This window comes from Bemisia tabaci, chromosome 1, assembly GCF_918797505.1.
Source record: "Bemisia tabaci chromosome 1, PGI_BMITA_v3".
Classification (NCBI taxonomy): domain Eukaryota; kingdom Metazoa; phylum Arthropoda; class Insecta; order Hemiptera; family Aleyrodidae; genus Bemisia; species Bemisia tabaci.
In genome coordinates, this window is record NC_092793.1 from 12587908 (window position 1) to 12611913 (window position 24006).

Below are 24006 nucleotides of genomic sequence, written 5' to 3' on the forward strand. Positions count from 1 at the left end.
CATTTTGAAGATGATTCGCTGTCTCCTGTCTGACAGTCGAGGGACCCACAGCAGAGAGGACCGTGGGTGAAGGGGGTGGGGGACAAGTGTGTGGTTAGCGCGCGGAGGGAGGGGGAGCTTTCCGTAAGGAGCCTCCCGTGTAAAAACAGCAAACCTCTATAGGGTTCGTCTTTTGAATTGAGCGGTTCTTCTTCGGAAGGGTAGAAGTGGCGTCGCACACTCACGAAACTACTCGGTTGCACCTCCCTCACTAGTGCGAACCGCGAATCGAGGTTCGAGGGGTGGGTGGGGGGGGGGGCACTTCGTCGACACTTCAGTGCCCTCGAAAAAGACATCTCGCTCGCCACTTTCACAGCGTCGTGGGAATTTCGGGACCGCCGCGTTGCACGGTAAATAAATTGCGGAGCGATGTTTCGCAGCGCGCACTGCCACCTTGCAAGGTCACTGTCTTTTCTTCTCTTCATATTTGGAATTTTGGGCTCGATGCATCAGGGAGAGATGGAAAATGTCACAACATTACATACTGAGACTGAATTTGCTTTCAATTCATCGGATAGGAATAAGCGGATCATCAAGCGCTGGAATGGATGCGATCGAAAATTCCTTTAGAAACACTTAACACGCGTGCAGAGAGTGGCGCCTGGCTGTGACTGCCTCCACATCCACAACCTCCTTATCCGTGGGAACCAGAACCTTTGTTTCATTGTGTTTTTCCCTCAACTTTTCGTATTATTCTTGCTGAGATATCTAGGAAAGTAATTTAAGTGTTATAGCGCTTGCTGCTTTCTTTGGAGCTACTCAATTAAGCATCATCCTTCAATATGAAGTTGCGATTTCAGAGAACTGGACAAAGAGGAGCTACATTAGTTTGTTATATCCTTACATTCCAATAATATCAAAACATGAAGAGTTGGCAGCCAGTGCGTATCATAACTATCTACAATTGTCTCATGGACTGACTCTGTGACGCTTAACTCGAATACATTTTTAATTACATAATTTTGTAGTTCGACCTAAAAATTAAAAAATTGTTGTAAAAAAGCTAGGCAGCAAGAGTTTTTGTAAACTTTTCAGACAAGTTTCCCTCGGAACTGTTGAGTAGTTTATTGTTTGATATGCGTTCGGGAGCAAAGGATTTAGTCGAAATTCCCAAGTCCATCCCTCTTTTTGGTTACCGTGTGCTGATTGGGAACCAGACATGGGCATTTAGCAAGATCAATTGGACGTATTTATGCTAAATGGAACTTTGTGCAAGTGGAAAGATCGGGTGTGCTCGTTAGTGTTCGGGCCATAAGAATGAATGGGAATCTTACAGCGCCGGTGACGTCAGCGGTGACGACCAGGCTCGACGACGACGACGAGCTGTTCGTCGGGGCGCTTTAACTCATGAGCCCTGTCCACAGCGCTTTTGTCACATGTCCACGGTTCACAAGTTAGCGCTCAGTTTCTTTTGATCTGATGTAAAATCTCGCTTTTCCATTTTCTCAAAAGCAACTATATCCACTTGTTCACTGTTTCTTATTCAGCTCACCACGAGCACACCCTATCTTTCCAATTGCACATAGTTCGTTTTAGCATAAATACATCGAATTGGACTATATTTTCGCAATTAGGAACTGCAACCCCTCGGCCAACCGTGAGATTACTCATGTGCATAGGAAAACCAATGGCACATACGTCGTTCCTAAACTAAGCCAGATATTGTAGCTCCAAACTGCAAAATGGAGTCCAATTCCCATCCGCCCAAGGTGCGCCGTATCTTCACCAAAGCCCATTGGCACGCAGTTCCGCTCCCCCGTTGCCAAATCTACAAATACTTCACAGTTTCTCGCGAATTTCGTCAGCGACACATCCCTTGAGCCGGAAACCCCGCTCGGAACGTAGTTGCAAAATACGTCGGACACCCGGACGTGTTCACGTGCCCAAGCCATTCAGCCACTCTAATAAACGCTCCTCCCGCCCCCTCTCCCCTCGGAGAAATGCTCCATTTGCTGTAATTTTAACTCACCAGGGGCGGCATCCCTAGAGGGGTTCCAACGAATTTCAGCGCCGCCAAGCACCCGAGGGCCATTTGCATGTCGCTCGTTTGCGATTGGAGTTAGCGATCAGGTTAGGCGTGCACGCTAATCGCTGCGCTGCGCTGAATTTAAGCTATTGTCGCGTGTGCCGAATACCGAACCTGACGATGACCTACTAGATGGATCAGTATCTGCCTAACAGTGGCGTGGCGTGTTTTGCGATATATCGACTGTTATGCCATTTAAACCTATGAAAAAAGATCGATTATCAGGGTGTTCGCAGCAAACACCTTAGTAATCGATTCTTTACCATAGCTTCAAATGGGGAAAAATCGATAATCGATCACTCACGCCTCGCCACTGCTGCCTAACAGCATCTCGCGTTGCCTAATTTGGACGCATTTCTGCCAAACGGAACTACGTGTACTATGACATGAGCCCTATTATGCACGTATTCTTGTGGGTCTCAGGGCTCATGTCTTAATGCACATAGTTCCGTTTGGCAGAAGTAGGTCCATTTTATCTCTCGTTAAATTTTTTCAAGCAGATATGAGAACCGCGGAACTGATTTTTTGGAACTCGTCAAGTATATTTTGCCGCCTGCTCCTACGAAGCTGGAGCTGATTTAGTTCCGAACCTGGTTCAAGTTACTGCTCTCACATAAAAGGATAACGCTTTTCTTGTATGTTCCGATGGATTAAGTTATTGTAGAATTCAAGTCAGAAGAAACGTGAATTTAGGATATACTTGGCTTTCTGTGAACAAAGAGAAATAGCTCTTGATGAACTTAGAAAATGATGGCATTTAGATAAAATAACTCGGAGATGTATAATCTCCCAAGCTTTTCAAGAATTTGTAGGTAAGGGCTCAGCACTTTTCAAGAAAAGTTGTTGTTTTTTGTCAGGTTTCAGTGAAAATACGGAACTTATTTGTCAGATAGTATTGTATTGTATTTAATAAGTGATTATCACCAAAGATCCAATATAATTTTATAGATAAAATTCAGTGCGATTTTGAAAAATGAGCGGGAACAGATTTATAATTTTGCGGGAATTCCAAAAGTTTTTCTCTTTTTTTGGCGGCTTTCCATGATTTTGCAGGCTTTCCAAGTTTTCGCACAACCCGCGTGCAATCTGGGAGATTATTGATCCCTGAAATCACTCATCTGATAGGGTCTCTTGGAAGTGCGAAAGTCCCCCGGTTCCACGTGGTGAAAAGAGTTGGAGTGTATAGTCTCTTTTTCATCAGGAAAAAATAATCAGGATCAGTGGCGTGGCGTGAATGATCGATTATCGATATTTCCCCATTTAAAGCTGTGGTAATAATAATCGATTATCAAGGTGTTCGCTGCGAACACCCTATTTATCGATTATTTTTCATAGGTTCAAGCAGTGGATTAATCGATGTACAATTAAACGCCCACAACTTCCCGACGTCGTCATATTTTTTTCAGGAGATGTTAAATTTTCATATGTGCGCACGGAGCATATATCCCTGCTTTCCGATGAAAATGGCAACGCTGGAAAATCAAACGCCGAGCCTCGTTTAAAGTGGTTCACTCCCGCGAGTTGTGAAATCTAGAACTCCCACGTCAACCCCTTAGCTCTCCGTGCAAAACAGATTTTTTCGCCGGGTTTTTTTTATTTTTCAATTTCATTCATCCGTGTCACCTCGAGATGGGGAGTTCTTGAAAATTCGAGCAATTGACCCGCAGCACGTAGGTCGAAAACCCGCTTGAACTTCGAGGAGGAATCAAAATGAGATCCAATGCTCCCTGGGTTGTCGTTCATCGAATCGGTTGGATGAGACGGGGATCTGGAGTGTTAATCGGTGTTGCCAGTTTAGACGAGTATCCCAATGGTTCTGTGACTGCATCATGACTAATGATTACTATATTTATTCTTCTATCTCTTCTTCTCTCTTACTAATGCTTACTATATATATTCCTCTATCTCTTCTTCTCTCTTACTAATGATCACTATATATATTCTTCTATCTCTTCTTCTCCTACAAGGAGAGCACGGACATGTCTGTAATCATGAGGTTAAGTGGATTGCACTTTGCAAAAAGGAACCACTAGCATTGCAATGATGCTAAGATTGTGCAACTTCATCTTTTGCAATAAAATTGCGGAAATCGTGAAAACTTATGAAATTTAGATGGTAATTTTTGTCTTATATTTACAGTTTTTAGCGAGTAAAATAGAAATTATGAATGGATAATCGGGGTTTTCCTCCAAGACAAAAGAAGTTGCACAATCTTAGCAACATTGCAATGCTAGTGGTTCCTTTTTGCAAAATGCAATCCAAGTGATGGAGCTATTAGGGCGCAAAAGGGCAGCCAATCCATGAATTCAAATTATCCAGAGTGATCTATTATTACAATTGTTACGATCCGTCGTTGGTAAATCAAGTATATAACTTAGTTTTTGCATAAATTCACTTATTTTTGCGGGAGAACGCTCATTTATGAACATCTTGGCCATTTTGGTTTGATATTGGGATGTAAAGATTGGCAGTGGCATTTTTCGCTTTCAAAGGTTGGTTGTTCCTTTGGGTCCTGAGAGCACCGTATTTCGACCCGTCCGAGGTCTCTCTATATAAATGTACTCCAACTGCACTGGGATGATATGAGTGGAAGTGTGCCATTCAGATTTTATGATTAGCCTTGAGCAAGATCGATGCATTGATATTGCCATTATGGCAGTATGTGAAGGTACCTCAGAAAATAACCGATCAATCATGTTAGAACAATCGGCTAAGTCTTGTTACTCCTCATCGGAAAAGACAAAACTTAAATCAAATGCCCCCTTTATGACGAGTGTCCATGACTAGGATAATATTCTTGGACAGAGACGATATCGAAATTTTTTGGAATCAAGGCACATCCTGTCTCAGTTTGTGACCGTCATCAGAAACTGCTCAACTAGCAGTATTATAGAGCATCAGCATTCAGAAATAGTGCCCACTAATTTTCGAGTGTCCCTGTTAAAGGCTGTAAACGGTTCACTCGCTGTAGGTAGCGGTCGGATCGATATATAACGCCTTCAATTGCGTGTGATACTGTGCAACACACCAAAGTTGATATAGTTGTATTCTTAGGTTTGGAACCTAACTCGAGTAAACCGCTCTACCCGATAAATGCGCGTCAACCGGTTAACTGCTGCATTTCAAGGTACCTTGCCTACATTGGTTGTTGGCCTTCATGTCTACTATTTACGCTGATGAGAAATTAATTTTAAATTGATTTAAAAATCAAGAATACTTAATGTTGATGATTAATGTTGATTGATTGGAAATTCAATTTTTTAGTCAAATTTTCAAAATTTGTAAATCTAAAATGGTGAATGTAGCCCAATATACTGTATCGGCGCCTATCCGATCGATTCGGTAAATTTTGGTACTGAAACATATTTTTTGATAGGGGATTCGAATTTTTAGTCAAATTCTCAAAATCCCAAAATCGAAGATGACAGACGAGTTCTATTTCTATCTTGGCTCCTGTATAGATTTTTGTAAGACTTGAAATCAATGGGTGTTTTTATGGGAAACTCGAAATTAACTCCTCCTTAAAAAAATATTATTTAATACTTTCACATGATTTTTGGCGCTAATGCGAGTAAGAATATCTAACCATCCTTGGGGTTGCAATCAGAGTGAATTGATTCAGTGGTCGTAGATGCCCTCCCCCTCGGACCTTTTTACCGAAAAAAGTATAATTTCCCTTGCGAATATGGAAATATTGAAGCTTCATGCCAGTGGCGAGGAGTGACTGATTGATTACACATATCTCCCCATTTGAGGCTGTGGTAAAGAATCGATTATTACGGGGTTCATTGTGAGCACCCTATTTATCTATCCTTTTCCATAGTTTTAAATGACGTATCAATCAATATATCGCAAAGTACGCCACTCCGCTGATTCATATTTAACTCCGTTGCTGATATTATTAATTTTCAATTCTTAAAACGTAGTTTTTTTAAGGTCTCCGCTTCGAAGTCAGACGTATTTTTTCATTAGCATTTCTCACAGGCATTCACGCATGAAAAACAGAAGGAAACAAATGGGGAAAATGACCGAAAGAATGATGCAATATCGTAAACTATATTATTAATCAGGCATTTGTATCTTTTTCGGCATCAGCGCACCGCAGTCTCGAGTTGGGAATCCTCTCCGTCGCAGTAATAAGTGAATTTTCGCGATCGAATGTCATTCATCAAACGAATTGATCAGTGCTGAGTGATGCCGATGATCGGTGATATCAGGAGCCAATCAGAGCTCAGATTTTTTTCCTAAATGAAATTAAGAAGAAAATAAGAAAACACGAAACACTAAAACACAGAAATTGCGAAAACACCAGACTTGAATTGACAAAACACAACAACAGAAAGAGATGACAGAACAAAAATTTTGGTGAGAGATGAAGTTTCTGACATCGATTGCATCAATTCAAAAATCGAATTCAAGTCCCGAGGTGAATTCGAAATTTCAAATTGATGGATTTCAACGGTCTCTGGTGAGACCAACGAAGAAGTCGGATTTCATTGAAAAAAAATGCACAATCGTCGAATATCATTCAACGGTGAATGATATTCGATCGCGAAAATTCGCTTAATGATAGCTATGCGCTTAAATTTTAGCTTCGCCTCACTCAATTCGTCGCCTACCTGACATAAGGGCGTAACTACACTCTGCAATGAACCCTGTCATCCATACATTTGAATGCTTTTCCGAGCTCATCTCAATGTGTAGTTACGCCTTCATGTCAGCCGGGCGGCGCATTACTACGAGGCTCTACGACGCAGCGCTGTGCCTTGAATTCGTACTATTTCAAGAGCCTACAATTCGAACCCGTAGTCAAGTCATGTTAATGATGCAAAGGCGTCATAAACGACAGAGCACCGCCATTTTCAAGAAAAAAGTCGTAAGTTTCCAAAGAGTATTTCATGTTCTCCGTCTGCAGTTTTTACCAAAACGCAAACTGTGGTGCTAGGATCGATTTTTGCAGGCTCCTCATTGATGCCGGCTTTCACTCTGAACATTCTGTCAATTATCTCTAATTTTTAACTTTGGATGTACCCCTCTTTCCATGAGAGACCTCCTGACCCCTTCCACTCCCCCAACGCAGGATTTGTGGTCACGCCACTGTCCTTGAAATTTCAGGGGATGATCTAGAACCTACTAGGTAATACGAGTGATGAGAATGCAAAAACACAATTGTGTTCGGCTTCCTGTGGGACCATGTCTTGTTCGAGGAAAAAGTGGAACGCTAAACTCACTCACTCTTCTATTACTCAGGATGGTAAAAAAATGACAATGGTACCGAGGAAAAGGAGAATTAAAGTGATGGATCATGAGAGCCTTCTCCACGAGATTTTTAATTTTGGTTGTACATCCAATGCTGGCTTTATCCAGAGTTGTGAGAGTAGTCACTCTATTATAGAAACTTGCTGTTCTGACGTGTTCCTTAGGGAATAAGAGATGGGATATGACTGACGCTCCACAGCCCGTGACAACATATACAATAAAAAACAATTTAAAAAGCTGGTAACAAGGCTAACATTTCACGAATAAAACCAAAACGCTGAAAACTCAGCCTTTCTCAGTTGAGTAAAATAATAAAAAGAAAAAATGGTAAAAATCTAAAATGGTACCCAGCCGTACCTTTCAAAGCAAGAAAGTTGTTATGAATGAAATGTTGATAATACCAATCCTTAGGGAAGGACCTTTTTAAAGCAAAATACCCACTAGCTTAGCAGGCTGATTATTGTAATTGATAGATTTAGCGATAGACAAAGAAGACGAGTGTATGTCGATTCGCATACTGCATTTTACACACGAGACATTATGCCTCCGATCATTAGACCCTCAACAAAATGCATATAAGAGTTAACCTAAAATTAAAATTCCTACAAGAAAGGAGTATGGAGCTATCCTATTGATTGAAACGGGTGATTGTTATATAGTACAAAAGTAAATAATGAAGTGACTAAAGGTCTTTTGTCGGTCACCGTTAGTTAGTCCATCACTTACCACCTTTGTCCATTGCAACCATCACCTTTCAAAAATAGGATAGCTTCATTTGCCCTGTGTCTTCATTGTCTACCGCTTTGTCTTAAGATTTGCAAGACCATTTTAAATAAATTAAAAACGTGCACTTGAGTTGGAATAGAGATTGTATCCTGATAAACCTCCCACTTGGACCTCTCCCCTAATCACCACGAAATCTTCCACGAAATGGGGGTTAAAAATCCATGGGAATAGGATACCATTAAGATTGTCTCTCAAGACGGCGACCATCTGCGCCCCTCTCGACGGAGGCTGAAGAGTGACATAAAAAGTAAGAGGGAAAAGGAAAAAGAGGCTGGAAAAGTTTCGAGTCGATAACAGGGAGGAATGTTTTTATAGAGCTCTTAAACTAGTCGACTCGGAGAGAAGACAAAAAGAGGAAAAAGCAGGATCCTCGCAGTTGAAGGAGTAGAAGTTTCAGCCTTGCTGATGTTTGTTTTAATATCTTGAGTTCGGCTCGAGTTTGAGGGCCTGCTAATTTTCTAAGTGCACTACCCTTTTGCTCGAGGGCCTCGGGAGTATTGAGGAGAAAATATGTGCCCCTAAATTTTTTAGATTTACGTTGAAGACCATGATCCAACTTCAGGACTGTGCAAAAAGAAGAGAGTGTTTGAAAGCTTGGAACGGCCGAAGAATAGATTGCCCTCTGCCCTACTCCCATGATCACAAATTTTCAACAAGAGGCATGGTCTTATGTTCCATGTTCATGTCTCTCACAAGCGAGGCGTCAGTGTTCGATTATCAATATTTCCCCATTTGAAGCTGTGGTAAAAAATCGACTATTATGGTGTTCGTTGCAAACACCATATTTATTGATCCTTTGCCAAGGGTCTAAATGGCAGATTTATCGATATATCGTAAAGCACGCTAAGCCATTGATGTTCCTAGCCCAACTTTTTCATTGTACCTTTTTAAAGATATTTTAGACACTCGGGTTCTGATGTCGTAAAATGTTTCGAATATTTCATGGTTCGTAACGCACTTGTATTTTGTCATTTCTCTCTTCTCGTTTTCACTTATTCAATCTGTCTCCGGTTACACTCTGAATTTTTGGTTCATTTATGTACGTGGGCATTTTTGAAATCAGTGTAAATAATGTAGCGTGCAAATGCAGTCTTAGTATCCGTTTGTGACATTATGAGAGCCAGTAGACATTGCACAAAATGGAGCTTAACTTCCTGTTCTTTCATCAAAATTCCACATGAATACAGTGTAAATATCTAAAAACTTCGTCCACGTGTTTCGCGTGAGATTTTGATCAGAGGACTTGTATTGTGGAAGTTTAATCCTTACCCTAAAGCGCTGTCCCAATAGTACGTAAAACACACTTTTTTGGCATTTTTGACCCCCAACCCCCTCCCTCCTTGAAATGACTGCGATGTAGGACCCTATCTTTCAACACGTATTATAAACAACATGGCGTAACGCCCTCCTCGACTAGAGTCACTTTATACTGAGAGTTTAGACCCCTCCCCCCCCCCCCCCGCATGGAGTGACAAACGGGAATAAAGATTACACAAATTGACAGTTTTTCGTAATATTTGATAAGCCCATTCTCAAATTTCTTTCTCCGTCCCCTCTCTCATTTCATCTGATCTCTGCCGTAACCCTCAATGCCCCGGTCCATTCCAGGTTATAATCTTTGCACTTGGTGAAAATACAATCTCTATTCCCGTTTGTGCCGCTGTGGAGGCCTAAAATACGGGAACCAATCAAAAATGGATTCACATTGTTTTTACTCTCCGTACAAAGGGGCACTACCCTCGACCCCCCCCCCCCCCTTGAGCGTTACGTATTTTAAGGATGTCCCCAAAGTCTATCAGCGTCTGAGAAACAGGTGCCGATCAGAAATGGATTTCACATGTTTTAATTCTCTCAGCACGGGCACTTGAGCTCCTAACAGATGAGGTGCTAACCACCCGAACGCAGGGAGAGCCGTTACACTAAATCCACTAGCGGGTCGATTCTCGATCGTTGAATCGTTTTCGAATGAAGTCGATCGATAACTCTCTATCTTCACGATGTTATGTATCGATCAAAGTCATTCGATATATCGAACAATCGAGCTGCAGGAATGGAGTGAGATAAAAGTCGGTGATAAAGGAGTCGGTGGCGCTTAATACCTTTAGTTATCCACCATAAAGAAGGCGTGCAGAGCGACGAAACGAGCGATAAGAAGTAGAGGGGGTGGAGAGGAAGTGGGAACCTTCTCGACTTCCGACCTGATGCGACCCCGGAACCCATCGCGCATTGGAGGAGTGAGGATGGCCACGCTCGGCACATGCAGGCCTCTAGTCTCTACAACCCGAGTGTGATTCGAGCGTGCCCTTTGCTCCTCCGCCGCTTTCGAATGCGATTCACTCGGATGGATTGAGATTTGTTGCCACTTTGTCGTCGAATTGAGGTTTCTTCTACGCTCAGGAGTTTGAGGAGGTTGCATTTTATTAAAAAGAACCAGAAGCATTCCAATGTCTCTGAGATTGTGCAACTTTCTTTACCCTGCATGGATTGCATTTTAAAAAAAGGAACCACTAGCATTGCAATGTTGCTAAGATTGTACAACTTCTTTTGTCTTGGAGGAAAAACCCGATTATCCATTAATAGTTTCTATTTTACTAGCTAAAAACTGCGAATTAAAGACAAAAATTACCATCTAAATCTCATAGTTTTTCACGATTTCCGCAATTTTATTGCAAATGATGAAGTTGCACAATCTTAGCATCATTGCAATGCTAGTGGTTCCTTTTTGCAAAATGCAATCTAGGAAACCCACGGGTAAAATTTCCTACAATTTAATAAACGATTCCGGGTGGATTTTTATTGCTGATTCCGAAAACGACCTTTTCGGAAGAAAACAAAGGTCATTTTCGGCTATAGCGGCAAAAATTGAGTAAGAGTAACTCCACACGTTACCTGAGAAATAAATTTTCCCTCCTTTCCAACGCAAAACGATGGGATGAGTTTTCCATGGTGTTAATATGGGCGGAAAAGAGCACCTGTCCGGAAAAACCTCAATATTAGGAACAGAAAAGAAATTTTAATAGGCATGCGATCGTTGGTTTATCTTTGACATTTTGGCTACTGACTCCGAAAGTGATCTTCGTTTTTCTCCATCGTGCACAGATTCTCCAGAGAAGTAATTTTTTAAGGGAACTTGATTTTTACAGAAAATGATGAAGTTGCACAATCTTAGCATCATTGCAATGCTAGTGGTTCCTTTTTGCAAAATGCAATCTAGGAAACCCACGGGTAAAATTTCCTACAATTTAATAAACGATTTAATAACGATTTAATAACCGATCCATCCGGGGAAAATCGACCTGCTTTAGATGAAGGGAGGTCATTTTCGGAATCAGCGCCAAAAATCTACTCTTTATCATTTGACAAAAATTAGGCAAATCTAGAAAGGTAAAAATTTGTTGACCAGTGTTATGCCTGGTGCATGCCACGACTTGCCGGTTTAATCTATAAGGTGAAGAACAACTTAAGCAGCCAAAGAGCATAATAAAATAACAACTTAATTTGGGGGAACGCTGCACAACGAAACAAAAAACTGCCTCACAGCACAACCAGGATGCAATCATTTGACTTCGAAGGAGATAAAATGTTAGCCTCCGAAAAACTTTTTTTCCGTGACTTCTCGAAATGACCGCAACATCTTGAAACACAGGGACACTTCTTTTCCCAAATTAAGTTGTTATTTTATTAATCCATATGTAAACTCTGTTATTTTTATGACCTAATAATTGTCAATTTAAAAATATCAAACTGGTCCATAAAAGGAGAAGATGAAGTGACTGGATATAAAATTACCGTTTTATGCACAAAATGTATAAACTTTCGTCGGTGGGAGCCAGAGTCCGCCGTTTAACATGATTTGCTTAGGTTGAGTTGGGTCATACCACTATTTCAACTCGTAGGAGCTCGGGTTGCATATCTCGTACAATTGAAGGCGCACTAAGTAAGTAGCATTGTTAAGCGAAGCTATGAACAGAAAGAACTCGCTGTAAACGGTTCACTCTTCGTGGGTAGCGGTCGGATCGATATAAAACCCCTTCAATTGCGTACGCTACTGTGCAACACACTGAAGTTGAATTCGCCTCGCGGGCTCCTCGTGAGTTAAACTGAATGTAGCGGGTACTCAAGTTAGGTTCCAAACCTAAGAATACAACTATTTAAACTTTGGTGTGTTGCACAGTATCACACGCAATTGAAGGGGTTTTATATCGATCCGGCCGCTACCCACGGCAGAGTGAAACCGTTTACAGCTTTCAACAGGGGTGTTCAAAAATTAGTGGGTACCATTTCTGAATGCTGATGCTCTATAATAACTAAATCACCTGTCGACAACCGCGAAAATTATGGAAATCGGCTTATTGAATCTATTTTTCAGGTTTTTACTTTTTTGATTAGTCATGATAATGATGGCTTAAATGAAGTTATGTTGAGTATATCTTCCTCGGACAATCCTCCGTGCGTCTATCACCGAAGGAGGCGCTGGCGCCCTCAGCTTGTCAATTTTCCGACCCTGAATATTGCGCGATGAAATAGTCGGATGATACAACAGGCCTATCTTATAACTTTATTTCAGCTTATTTTCAATTTCAATAACTCAATTTCAATAATCAGCCGAAAACCCATATTTCCAATCATAAGGCAGTATAATAATCGTTTCAGAGTGCCTTGCCCTCTTAGTTCTGTGCACATGATCTTCTCCCTTCCTCTACTCCGCGAATTCGTCATCAGTTTTGCGTTTATTAATCCTCAGACGATAAGGAAAACTTGTCATTCAACAGTTTTCATACACAGCGAGTCTTATTGATCCCGAGACGAGGATATCATACTGTACAGCAGACTTTTGACCACAGCTTCGGAGTCTGCGATAAGACCTTTTTCTTTTTATTGATGCGTCCGCCACAGCTTACTTTGTTTCAGAAGTGACGTTGAGAGCGATTTGATCGCTCATTTTTCATCAGTTAAGAACGAAAAATGGCATCTCACTCGTCTCAGTCCAAGGATACCCACTAATTTTTGAACGCCCCTGTTAAAAGCTGCAAACGGTTCACTCTGCAGTGGGTAGCGGCCGGATCGATATAAAACCCCTTCAATTGCGTGTGATACTGTGCAACACACCAAAGTTTATATAGTTGTATTCTTAGGTTTGGAACCTAACTTGAGTACCCGCTACATTCAGTTTAACTCACGAGGATCCCGTGAGGCGAATTCAACTTTGGTGTGTTGCACAGTATCATACGCAATTTAAGGGGTATGTCGTCCATTCCACCTGACAAAGGCACGATAAAGTAGCGATGAGACTTAGCCGACCAATCACACTCCGCCTTTTAACCTATGTCATCTATATGTCGACCTGACAAACACAAAATTTAAACAATCGGGCTGCTGCCGCACTAAGGAAGAACGTCGTATGAACATTCAATAGTTGCCAGATTTCCTCCGATAAAATGATTCTTTTTGAGGAAAATTATGAATATTTTTCCTTGACTTTCAGACACTTCAGGTCAAATTACGGACAAAATTTTCTGAGATATTCGAAGAAAAATATTCACAAATGCTCTTGAAAATTAGTGATTTGTCAAAGGAATCCTAAACTTGTTAGAATGTATTTATAACTTAACTGATAACTTTAGTTATCGTCTTTTTGATCTCTTCTTATTCTTATTAAGAATAAGAAGTAAGGATACTTCTTTTTTTTCTTCTGATTCAGTTTCTTTATCCTATGATTCCCGATGCGTCCTTACCTTAAATTTACACCGAGAATAAAAATGACGTAAGAAGTTCGGTTTCCATACGAGAAGTGAAACACGAAGTAGCCCACGCCTTTGGTTGATTCTGAGATTCCCGGTTTTTCATCATTTTCTGCGCTTAAGTCAATGCAAATTGCTCAGAAGTCAACACAAAATGTAGGTCCGTTCGTGTTTCATTTTCTATATTAACCGAGAGTAACTAAAGGACAAATATTTTTTTCACAGTGTAATATAATAGAAGTTCCAAGATTATGTGATTATGTCAGACTATGCTGCCGTGCTGAGGATAAACACCGTATGAGCCTTCAAACGTCGCCTTCCTTTGACAAATCACTAATTTTCGAGAACATTTATGAATATTTTTCTTCGATCACCTCAGATAATTGTGTCCGTAATTTGACCTAAAGTGTCTGAAAGTCAAGGAAAAATATTCATAATTTTCCTCAAAAAGAATCATTTTATCGGAGGAAATCTGGCAACTGTTGAATGTTCATACGACGTTCTTCCTTAGTATGGCAGCAGCCTGATTATTGAAATTTTGTGTTTGTCAGGTCGACACATCAATGACACAGGTTAAAAGGCAGAGTGTGATTGGTCGGCTATGTCTTATCGCTACTTTATCGTGCCTTTGTCAGGTGGAATGGACGACATACTGTCGGAATTTTAAGAGGTGCCGCATGCCGTTAGCTTGTCGTGAGTTCAACCCGACACAGGCACGACAAAGCAGCGATAAGACATAGCCGACCAATCACGCTCCGCCTTTTAACCTATGTCATTTATGTCGACCCGACAAACTCAAAACTTCAACAATCAGGCTGCTGTATGTTAGTTATCCCCTCATCACAGCTTAAATCTGAAAACGGTGAAAGTCAGTGCGTTTGGCAACAGCGCCGCTTGAGCCTCATTTAAATCTCGTAGGGAGGCTTCGAATACAGCGAACCGGAGAATCACAGCTCCGCACTCGCAACCAGCCCGCTTCTTTTTATTGCCTCGAAATTATAATTCCACGTCCGAGCTTTTTGCCTCCCCGTTCTGCCGTGCCACGGGAAACAGCAGTAAGTACATTCCAGTGTGAGCCTCGCAACCCATTAGAATACAGTTTAATTGCGGTTCACTTAGCGATGTTCTAACTGCTGGCTTCCTTAGCACGGCACTTTTTGCCCCGAACTTTTTTCAGTGCGCCGGACCTTTCGAGTGATCTCTTTCAGTGCTCCTGCTGATGTGCAGTCGGCCAAGTTCAACTTTCTTCCATTTACTTTTAATCCAGTTTTTCCCCTTCCTTTTCTTCCATCATTCCACTTAGTTAGTCAGAGGCTTTGAGCTTTTGTTTTTTTTCTCTCTCTGCAGCTGCGATTCTTAATCATATGGCCTCCTCGGCTAATTTTTTCTAAATAAACAAAAAGCAGCACTTAGATTCTCTCGGGTTTTCCCGGAGAGTCATTCAATGCTCTGCTGATTTGCGTAATTTCCAGAATCTATTTTTACTCAATTGTTCTTATGCTATTATTATTCCGTTTCAAACTGTTTTTCACTCATTCCGCACCGATGAAAAAGGAGAAAACAGCCGTCTCCAACGATATGATTTTTTCTATGAATTAATTTCGAAAAAATGTAAATGAAAATGAGATTTCTTCCTCTCTTGATTTTGTTGCAGCATTATTTTCTTGATTGTTTTCGGTTGGGTTGTTTTTGCTCATGACCCTTACGTAATTAGCGAACTCAGTGTTAAGGCTGCGTCTAAAGAGAGAAAGCGTATATCTTCAATTTCCAAACATGGATCAATGTTCGGAACAGAAAAGTTAAAAATTCTGCCAAACCATTGAACAATCGATCGCTGAGTGGTTATTGTTGGATGATCTATATTTTTGAAGCAGACCATCTCATCTAGAATTGATAACTGTTAATGGGTATCAATGGCGGTAAAACATTGTTGTCAGCTTGCGAGGACCGCTACTAAAAGGTCGTGGCGTGCTCTGCGATATATCGATTGATCTGTCATTTAAACTTACAGAAATGGATCGATACACAGGGTGCTCGCAACGAACACCTCAATAATCGATTCTATACCAAAGCTTCAAATGGAAAAATATCGATAATCGATCATTCAAATCTCGCCACTGCGTCGCTAGTCATACAAACTCATAATTTTGTTCGAACACTTTTTGCTAAAAGTTATTAGACATGGCAGGAAACATCACAACGAGTTTTTCAGTTGTGAAATAGATCCAAGTGCAAACCAAACCGCAGAGAGAGCTTCCCGCGGACGCAGAGATGTTTTGTCGTGACCTGAATTTTGACTGCGAAAAGGGAGGATAGAAACCATTATTGCCAAACATTCTCAAAAATTGCGAATTTCCCCCATTCATCTCTTCGGAAAATGGGAACAACCGCGCAGTCTGACGGTTGGGGTGGGGAGAAGGAATTAATTAAGCTGCGTGATTCTCCATTTTTCGCGCTCTAACTAATGACTCTCACCTCTTCCCTAGTAGAGGAGGGGGGGGGCGCAAAATTAATTTTTTAAATTATCGCAGGCGGGTGAACCTGATTCAACAGCGGGGCTGGTAATTGCATCGCTCGCTCGGTGGTTGGTTTCGATGCGCTGGGAAATGGCCCCCCGGTGCCCCCAGTGCCCCCCTGTGCCCCCTAGTAACCCCAGTTGGTGGGAAAACTGCATCTTTTGTCACTGCCGCGTTTCGCTTGTGTGAAAGCTGCGTTAGCCCCTCAGCAGTGGTGCAACCCTCACTGGTTAAATGATTTAGTAGAGGCGAAATATTTCAACGGAAATGAAGTGAATAAAAAAGTACCCATAGCAAAAAAAGTTAGTTCAACGCATGATTATGTGCACCAAGTAAACAACTTTCGAAGCCAAGGTTTATTTATTTTATATAATATTGGATACATTGAATTAGATTTGTACAGCATAGGTATTAATATTAGAGGTTATAAATAGGATTAAAAATTTGGGGCACATACATTGGCAATTTTTAAAAAAAGCTTCATTATTAAGTGGACGAATTTGGCTTTTTGTAAAAGTATAATATCGTGTCTGTTATGATTTTAAATTATCTTTTACCAAATTTTACTGGTGGCATTGTAGGGAAAGTCTCTTGTTAGCTGTTGAATAAAAAATAATTTCCATAAGTGTCTTCATTTTTGGTTTATGGTTTCTTTCCGGTATCTGTGAGACATTTATAGTAATTGGAACGTTCAGAGAGCCTTATAATGATTTTCTGTTTGCCCAAAACGCTGACCTTTTATTCATAAAAATCATATTTATTTAAGTCTGGATTGAAGTGAGATTATCCTTGCATCAATACTAACTAGACTACATTTTGCAATTAAGAACTACAATTCCTGGCTCAGTTCAGAGCGATAACGTGAGTGTCAATTAGTTTCTTCACGCACATAAGTGTTTTTACGAATGACCGAGGAATTTTAGTTCCTAATTGAAAAATGCAGCCCAATTATTCGAATTAATTTTTATCGGAATTACACTTACGTTCACCTTTGGTGCTTCCGGAAGTAAGGGCAAATGATATTCACAGAAGTGAAGTTTCGGAGCCTTAAACCTGACAAAGTTGCTAGAGTGTAGACGGAGGGGATTTTCTGTTTCTTTTTTTTTCAAAAAGAAAAGAAGAAAAAGGAAACGTTATCTATTCTAAGGAACAATAATGAACGAATGATTACCTCCGTAAGCATCTTTTCATTCAATCGTGAGAATTTGCCGGCGCGGCGCTCGGCTGCGTGGAGAAAGTAATGAGCAGCTGGGAGTGCGAGGTTGTCGAATCGTTCCATTAGATACAATTAATTTTGGATTAAGCTCAGCAGAAATAAGTTAAGAAATATAAAGAGTCAAACAAATCTGTTGTAGATTGAGTCAAGAAAAAACTGTTTTCATCCTCTTTTCCAGTATGAATTGATTCAGTCTTTCAGTAAGCACTCTCTTTGCCTTCGATAGGAAACAATGGCGTGGCGTGCTTTGCGAAACATCGATTGTTATGCCATTTAAACCCATGGTAAAGAATCGATTATTAAGGTGTTCGCTGCGAACACCCTGTTTATCGATCCTTTTCTATAGGTTTAAAAGGCATAACAATCGATATATCGCAGGGAACGCCACGCCACTGATAGGAAAAATATACGTGTGGTATCAAATTGAGGCGTTGGTAGCGCAGAAAGGGTGTTTCTTGGTTGCGGTATTTCTGCACTGCTAATTTATATTTTAGAGAGGAAACTATCGGGTGAATTTTCTGTTAGTTGCATATCTCGCACAGTTGAAGGCGCACTAACTAAGTAGCATTGCTGAGCGAAAGCCATAAATTGAAAAAACTCGCTGTAAACGGTTCACTCTCCGTGGGTAGCCGTCGGATCGATATAAAACCCCTTCAAGTGCTTATGATACTGTGCAACACACCAAAGTTGAATTTGCCTCGCGGGCTCCTCTTGAGTTAAACTGAATGTAGCGGGTACTCAAGTTAGGTTCCAAACCTAAGAATACAACTATATAAACTTTGGTGTGTTGCACAGTATCACACGCAATTGAAGGGGTTTTATATAGATCCGGCCGCTACCCACGGAGAGTGAACCGTTTACAGCGAGTTTTTTCTATTCATAGCTTCGCTTAACAATGCTACTTATTTAGTGCGCCTTCAATTGTACGAGATATGCAACCCGAGCTCCTTCGAGTTGACATAGTGGTATGACCCAACTCAACCTTAGCAAATCATGTTACACGGCGGACTCTGGCTCCCACCGACGAAAGTTTATACATTTTGTGCATGGAGCGGTAATTTTTTATCCAGCTACTTCTTATTCACCTTTATGGACCAGTTTGATATTTTTAAAATGGCAATTAGGTCATAAAAAATAACAGAATTTACGTATGGATGAATGGACGTATGGACACAATTCCTCAATGCAAGGGGGCAAATTGCCCGGATGGACCCAGAAGATAGTTTTGCCTATATCTAACAAAGAACCCTCCTTCCACCTGGCTCCTTTCCCGACTCACAGTGGATCTAGTCAACAGGAGAGGTGGAGCAAAATTTGGAAACATTAAACGCTTATAACTCCGTTAATACCTTGAGGTTCTAAAAGTGGACCCATTGTGTCCTCGTGAAATTTTCTATTTAGATCATCCCTTGAAATGCAAAATGTGACGAAATACACCCCAAAATTTGAAGTTTAATTAAAAAATTTCATGTCCGACCTCTAACCTAACCTAACCCATTGTGTCCTCGTGAAATTTTCTATTTAGATCATCCCTTGAAATGCAAAATGTGACGAAATCCACCCCAAAATTTGCAGTTTAAGTAAAAAATTTCATGTCCGACCTCTAACCTAACCTAACCTAACCTAACCCATTGTGTCCTCGTGAAATTTTCTATTTAGATCATCGCTTGAAATGCAAAATGTGACGAAACACACCCCAAAATTTGCAGTTTAAGTAAAAAATTTCATGTCCGACCTCTACCATAACCTAACCTAACCTAACCCATTGTGTCCTCGTGAAATTTTCTATTTAGATCATCCCTTGAAATGCAAAATGTGACGAAACACACCCCAAAATTTGCAGTTTAAGTAAAAAATTTCATGTCCGACCTCTCTGATTGACGCGATCCACTGTGCGACTCACCATTTGAGATTACCATCCGACGATTAATAATCAGCGGCTTGACGCGTAACCGAAATCCCGGTGAGGTCCTTTTATCACCCGAAAGTCACGTTCGCGCCGTGCCTTTGATTAAAGTGCTCTTCCTTTTTTAAGCACCGGGCCATTTTGACGAGCCATTCGCCGAATTGAGCCGGCGACACGCTTATTTAATGTTGCCAGAGCGATTTTGATTCGGCAATAATGAAAATTGGTTCAGTTTGAAAACGATCAGAATGACAGGGGGCAGAGGTTGCAAAAAAGAGACACTGGAAAAAAAGTCGCTTGAATTTAGAGCCCGAACTCTAAAAAACAGAACACGGAAAAAAAAAGAATTGCTGATTCAGCAATTCAATTGCTAAAAACAGTGAGTGCAATGTTTCAACGCAGATTTTACAACAAAAAAATGCTACTTTAACCACCCACGTGGTTAAATTAGTTTACAATGTGGTTAAAGTAGCATTTTTTTATTGTAAAATCTGCGTTGAAACCTTGCACTCACTGTTTTTAGCAATTGAATTGCTGAATCAGCAATTCTTTTTTTTTCCGTGCATTCTCTTGAGTCAATCGGATTTTTGCTTCAATCAAGAGCCAAGCCTCTTAATTTCAGGGAATTTCCTTTTGACTCGAGCAAAAACCCGATTGAATCAAGAATATTGCTTCTTCTTGTCAGATTTTTAGAGTTTGGACTCTAGATTCAAGCGACTTTTTTTCTCGGAGGACAAAACGGATCGGGCAAACGTTTAAGACTCATGACGCTTTTGAATAATATCTTTGACATTTTCCCCGAATGTCAAGTCCTTTAATATCCTTGAATTTTGAAAAACGCCCAAATGCACTCGAGCGTACTTAATTTTTGCATCATCTAATTTCTTTGTTTAATACTTTCGTGAGGTTGTTCAATTTTTTCGTTTGCAGTTAGATTTTATGAAGTATCGAATGTAACTCTATCCTCTCGGCGTGAACTCAGTGGCGTGGCGTGATTTACGATCTACTCGTATAGATTGATCTGTCATTTAACCTTGAGAAAAATGATCCATAAGAAGGGTGTTTGCAACGAACAACTTAAAACTCAATTCTAAACTATAGCTTCAAATGGGAAAATATCAATAATTGATCATAGACGACCGACTGATTCAGAAGGGAAATTTTTCGTGCTTCCGATAAACCAGAAAAAATTATGGAACCAATTTTATTCCATGCGAACCTCTCACAGAGAGACGCATGCTTGAAAAGCCTCACGGCATGATCAGAAAGTTGAAGGAGTGCATGAAATGCGACTCACGTCAAAGCGAAGATAGTGTTCCCTCAAAGAAAAAAACCATGGAGTCAGGGAAAGATTATTCGAAATGTTATTATTCTCAACGAAATGTTGATCCCTGATCTTTAGCTACCCTCCGCTTAGGATCAGAACCCTTTACGAGAATGTATTAAACTTTTCTCTCTCGAACGTCAGTATCTCTTTCCTTATACTTACAAGCGCATCATCAGAATTTCAGAGGGATAGGATTTCTATTAATATTCTACCTCATCGTGCACGCCTGTCAGAGAAATGCAAGTGTGGGTGTACGAAAAGGCTCTGCCTCCGGAAAACTCGGCATTAGGTAGCGATCTTTAGGGAATTTTAAGGTTTTATCGGGAACATAACTTCATGCATGCGGTCGCATTCGAACGGAATTCCAATGCCCGGGCAGGAACTGGAGGTGGCTCTTTCGAGGAAAATAGGGTAATGCACCTTTCCTGGAGAATGCGCGGTTAGAATTTTCTATTTAATTTTGAAAGTTACCACTTCAAGTAATTCCAAAATATGGAAAACCTAGAGCACGAATGTGCCTATGATGTGTGAGGGCATTAAATATAGAGTCTGCAGGTGATCGCAGGTACTTAACGGAATACGAGCCAATGTGAGATAGTTTCTTCCTCGTAAATATTGAGAACTTTTAGAAAAGCACATAATGAGTGTTTTCTAAGAATGTCCATGTTTATTTTTCATGAAGAAAAACTGTCGAAGTTTCATGAATCATGTGCGGATCTAAAGAAGGGGGGCGTATGCCCCTTCCCGTTCACCTGAAAAAAAGACCAAAAAAACCGGAAGATAAGAAGAAGGAAGAAAGAGGAAGGAAATACGCTGATATTTGATAATTATTCATGACAAAATTGATTCAATCTGCGAATTAAGTCCTTCAAAAATTCAAAAATTCTACGGGGAAGACCCCCGGAACCCCCTGCCCCGTTCGAGGTGTCTAGATCCGCCTATGTCATGAATTTTATTGTATCATAAAATGTTCCCCTTTGTCTTTCAACTTGTCGACATGAGCGCGTTCTAATGAAAGCGTAAATGGTGTTTCTGTTGCAGATAGCAATTTTGTTCTTGGCAATGCTCAAGTGCCGACCCTGTACCCGATCGTGTACTGTTCGGATGGATTTTGCGAGCTCACCGGGTTTGCGCGGGCGCAGATCATGCAGAAGGGATGTGCCTGCAAATTCCTCTACGGACAGGACACCGCCGAGGAGCACAAGATCGAGATCGACAACGCCCTCAATACGAAAACAGAACTCAAGCGGGAGGTCATCTTCTACAAGAAATGTGGTAAGTTCCCTTTTTAACTTAATACACCACGTGACAGGCTACGAAATTTAGCACCACAATATCTGTTTCTTTTTTGGAATTTCAAGGTAAAATCGATGACCGCATTGAAAATTTCCAAAAGCACATAAGTCGTCGTTTCTTTCACGAGCGAACGTAACTGCATTTCAATATTGCCAGATTTACTCGCGAAAATTGCATTTTTACCAGACATTTTTTTGCATTTGTATTTTGAGGATTTTCGACTGAAAATCTCACTTGATTTTTTTTCTGACCCCCTGCAAAAATCAAACAAATTTTGGACAAAAATTATGCAAGTTTATTCTTGTAAAAAATTACATTGTTTGAGTCAATTTTGCAACTCTGGAATGGAGTTGCGTTCCTTCGTGCGGGAAACGACGAAGTGGCACATAGTATCTCACAAAGAGAATCATTCGATTAGTGGGTCAGTTGCGCTGGTTACAGAATCGTGTTGATGCTTGATTTTCGTAGATCAGCTAAAAATAACAAGATCGGCCCAAACAGCAACTTTCTACGTTCAAAATTCCCTCTCTCCTAAGTGCGTTACGTAATACTAGAAAGGCCCCCTGGCAGGCCGAAGAAACTTTGTACTTTGTCTCTGTTTCCACTCGCCACTGGATGATATATCTCCTAAAAAACGGGAGACCGGAAACCGTGCACCGAAAATACCCGGCCTAGCTGGGGACCGGAAACGGCATGCCCAGGGTTATCGGGGAACTTTCAAAGAGGAGTTAAATCGACCCCAATATCGGGAATTAATTATGCCGGTGGCGCGGGGCAATTATCGTTGCTCCTCTGACGTAAGGACGTACCTCGATTTTCACGTGAGCCTTGTTGTACATGAAACCCTACGCTTTCCAGGGCTCATGCGGAAGTAGAGATATGCCCTTACATCAGAGGAACGACGTTATATGTGAGCGGATTTGAGAGTCGCTGCTGAATCGGGGGCCGTTTCCGGGGAACCAAGGCCGTTTCCGAGAGGGTTCGTGGCCGCCGTGCAGGGATTTCGTCCTTTCTTTCACGCAACGTTCTCCTCACATGACCTCCGGAAAGCAAGGAAGTGTACGGACACCCGGGCTCATCTCCGAGGGCAGTTACACCTCCACGTCGGAGGAGCGACGATTTAACGGGCGGGATATTCGCGTCACGTCGCGTCAAGCAGAATAAATTGTAAACGGTTTTTCGGTGACCGACAAACAAATGAGCTAACTATCTTTTCAGACATGCTCATCAATTCCCGCCATCCGATCTTCGCCCACACCCCCCCCCCCCCCTGTTCATCCCTCTACGCGTTCAGGCACGCACTCGCAAGTTGTGAACGGAAACGTAACGCGCAGCTCGTCCAGTGGCGTGGCGTGAATTGCGATGTATCGATTGTTATTCCATTTAAACCCATGGTAAAAAATCGATTATGAAGGTGTTATCGATGAACATCCTGTTCATCGATCCATTTTCATAGTTTTAAATGTCATAAAAATCGATATATCGCAATTCACGCCACGCCACTGAGCTCGTCGTCTCCCGGAAGAAGGAACGTAACTCCACTCCCAGGTTGCAAAATTGACTCAAACCATTCAGTTTTTGACGAGAATGTACTTCTGAAATTGCTGTCCAAAATTTGTCTAATTTTTCGCGAGATCAGAAGAAAAATTAGTGAAATATTCAGTTAGGAAAGCCTGAGATTATATCCTGGTGGAAATGCAATTTGCGGAAGAACATTCGGCAACATTTAAATGTAGTCAAGACCTTTCGTATGGGTAACGGCACACTCAAAACGCTGGCTTACTTGCAAAACACAATGTTAACAATCTCGGAGTGAAAATCGGAGTACTTCCCTTCGGAGGGTGTAAACAACGGCCGAAGAACCATAGTCGCATCACTATAAGGATGCGCCCCT

The 24006-nt window shown here is 41.1% G+C and overlaps 1 protein-coding gene across 3 annotated transcripts in view; it reads left to right on the forward strand.

Annotated features, from left to right (window-relative positions):
• Elk (Eag-like K[+] channel) overlaps positions 1-24006 on the forward strand; it is a 390053-nt gene that overhangs the window by 212813 nt on the left and 153234 nt on the right. For all 3 annotated transcript variants that reach the window (XM_072296331.1, XM_019053967.2, XM_019053973.2), the window contains exon 5: positions 21858-22091. In XM_072296331.1, coding sequence (XP_072152432.1) covers positions 21858-22091 — 234 coding nt within the window. The remainder of the gene's footprint in view (positions 1-21857; positions 22092-24006) is intronic.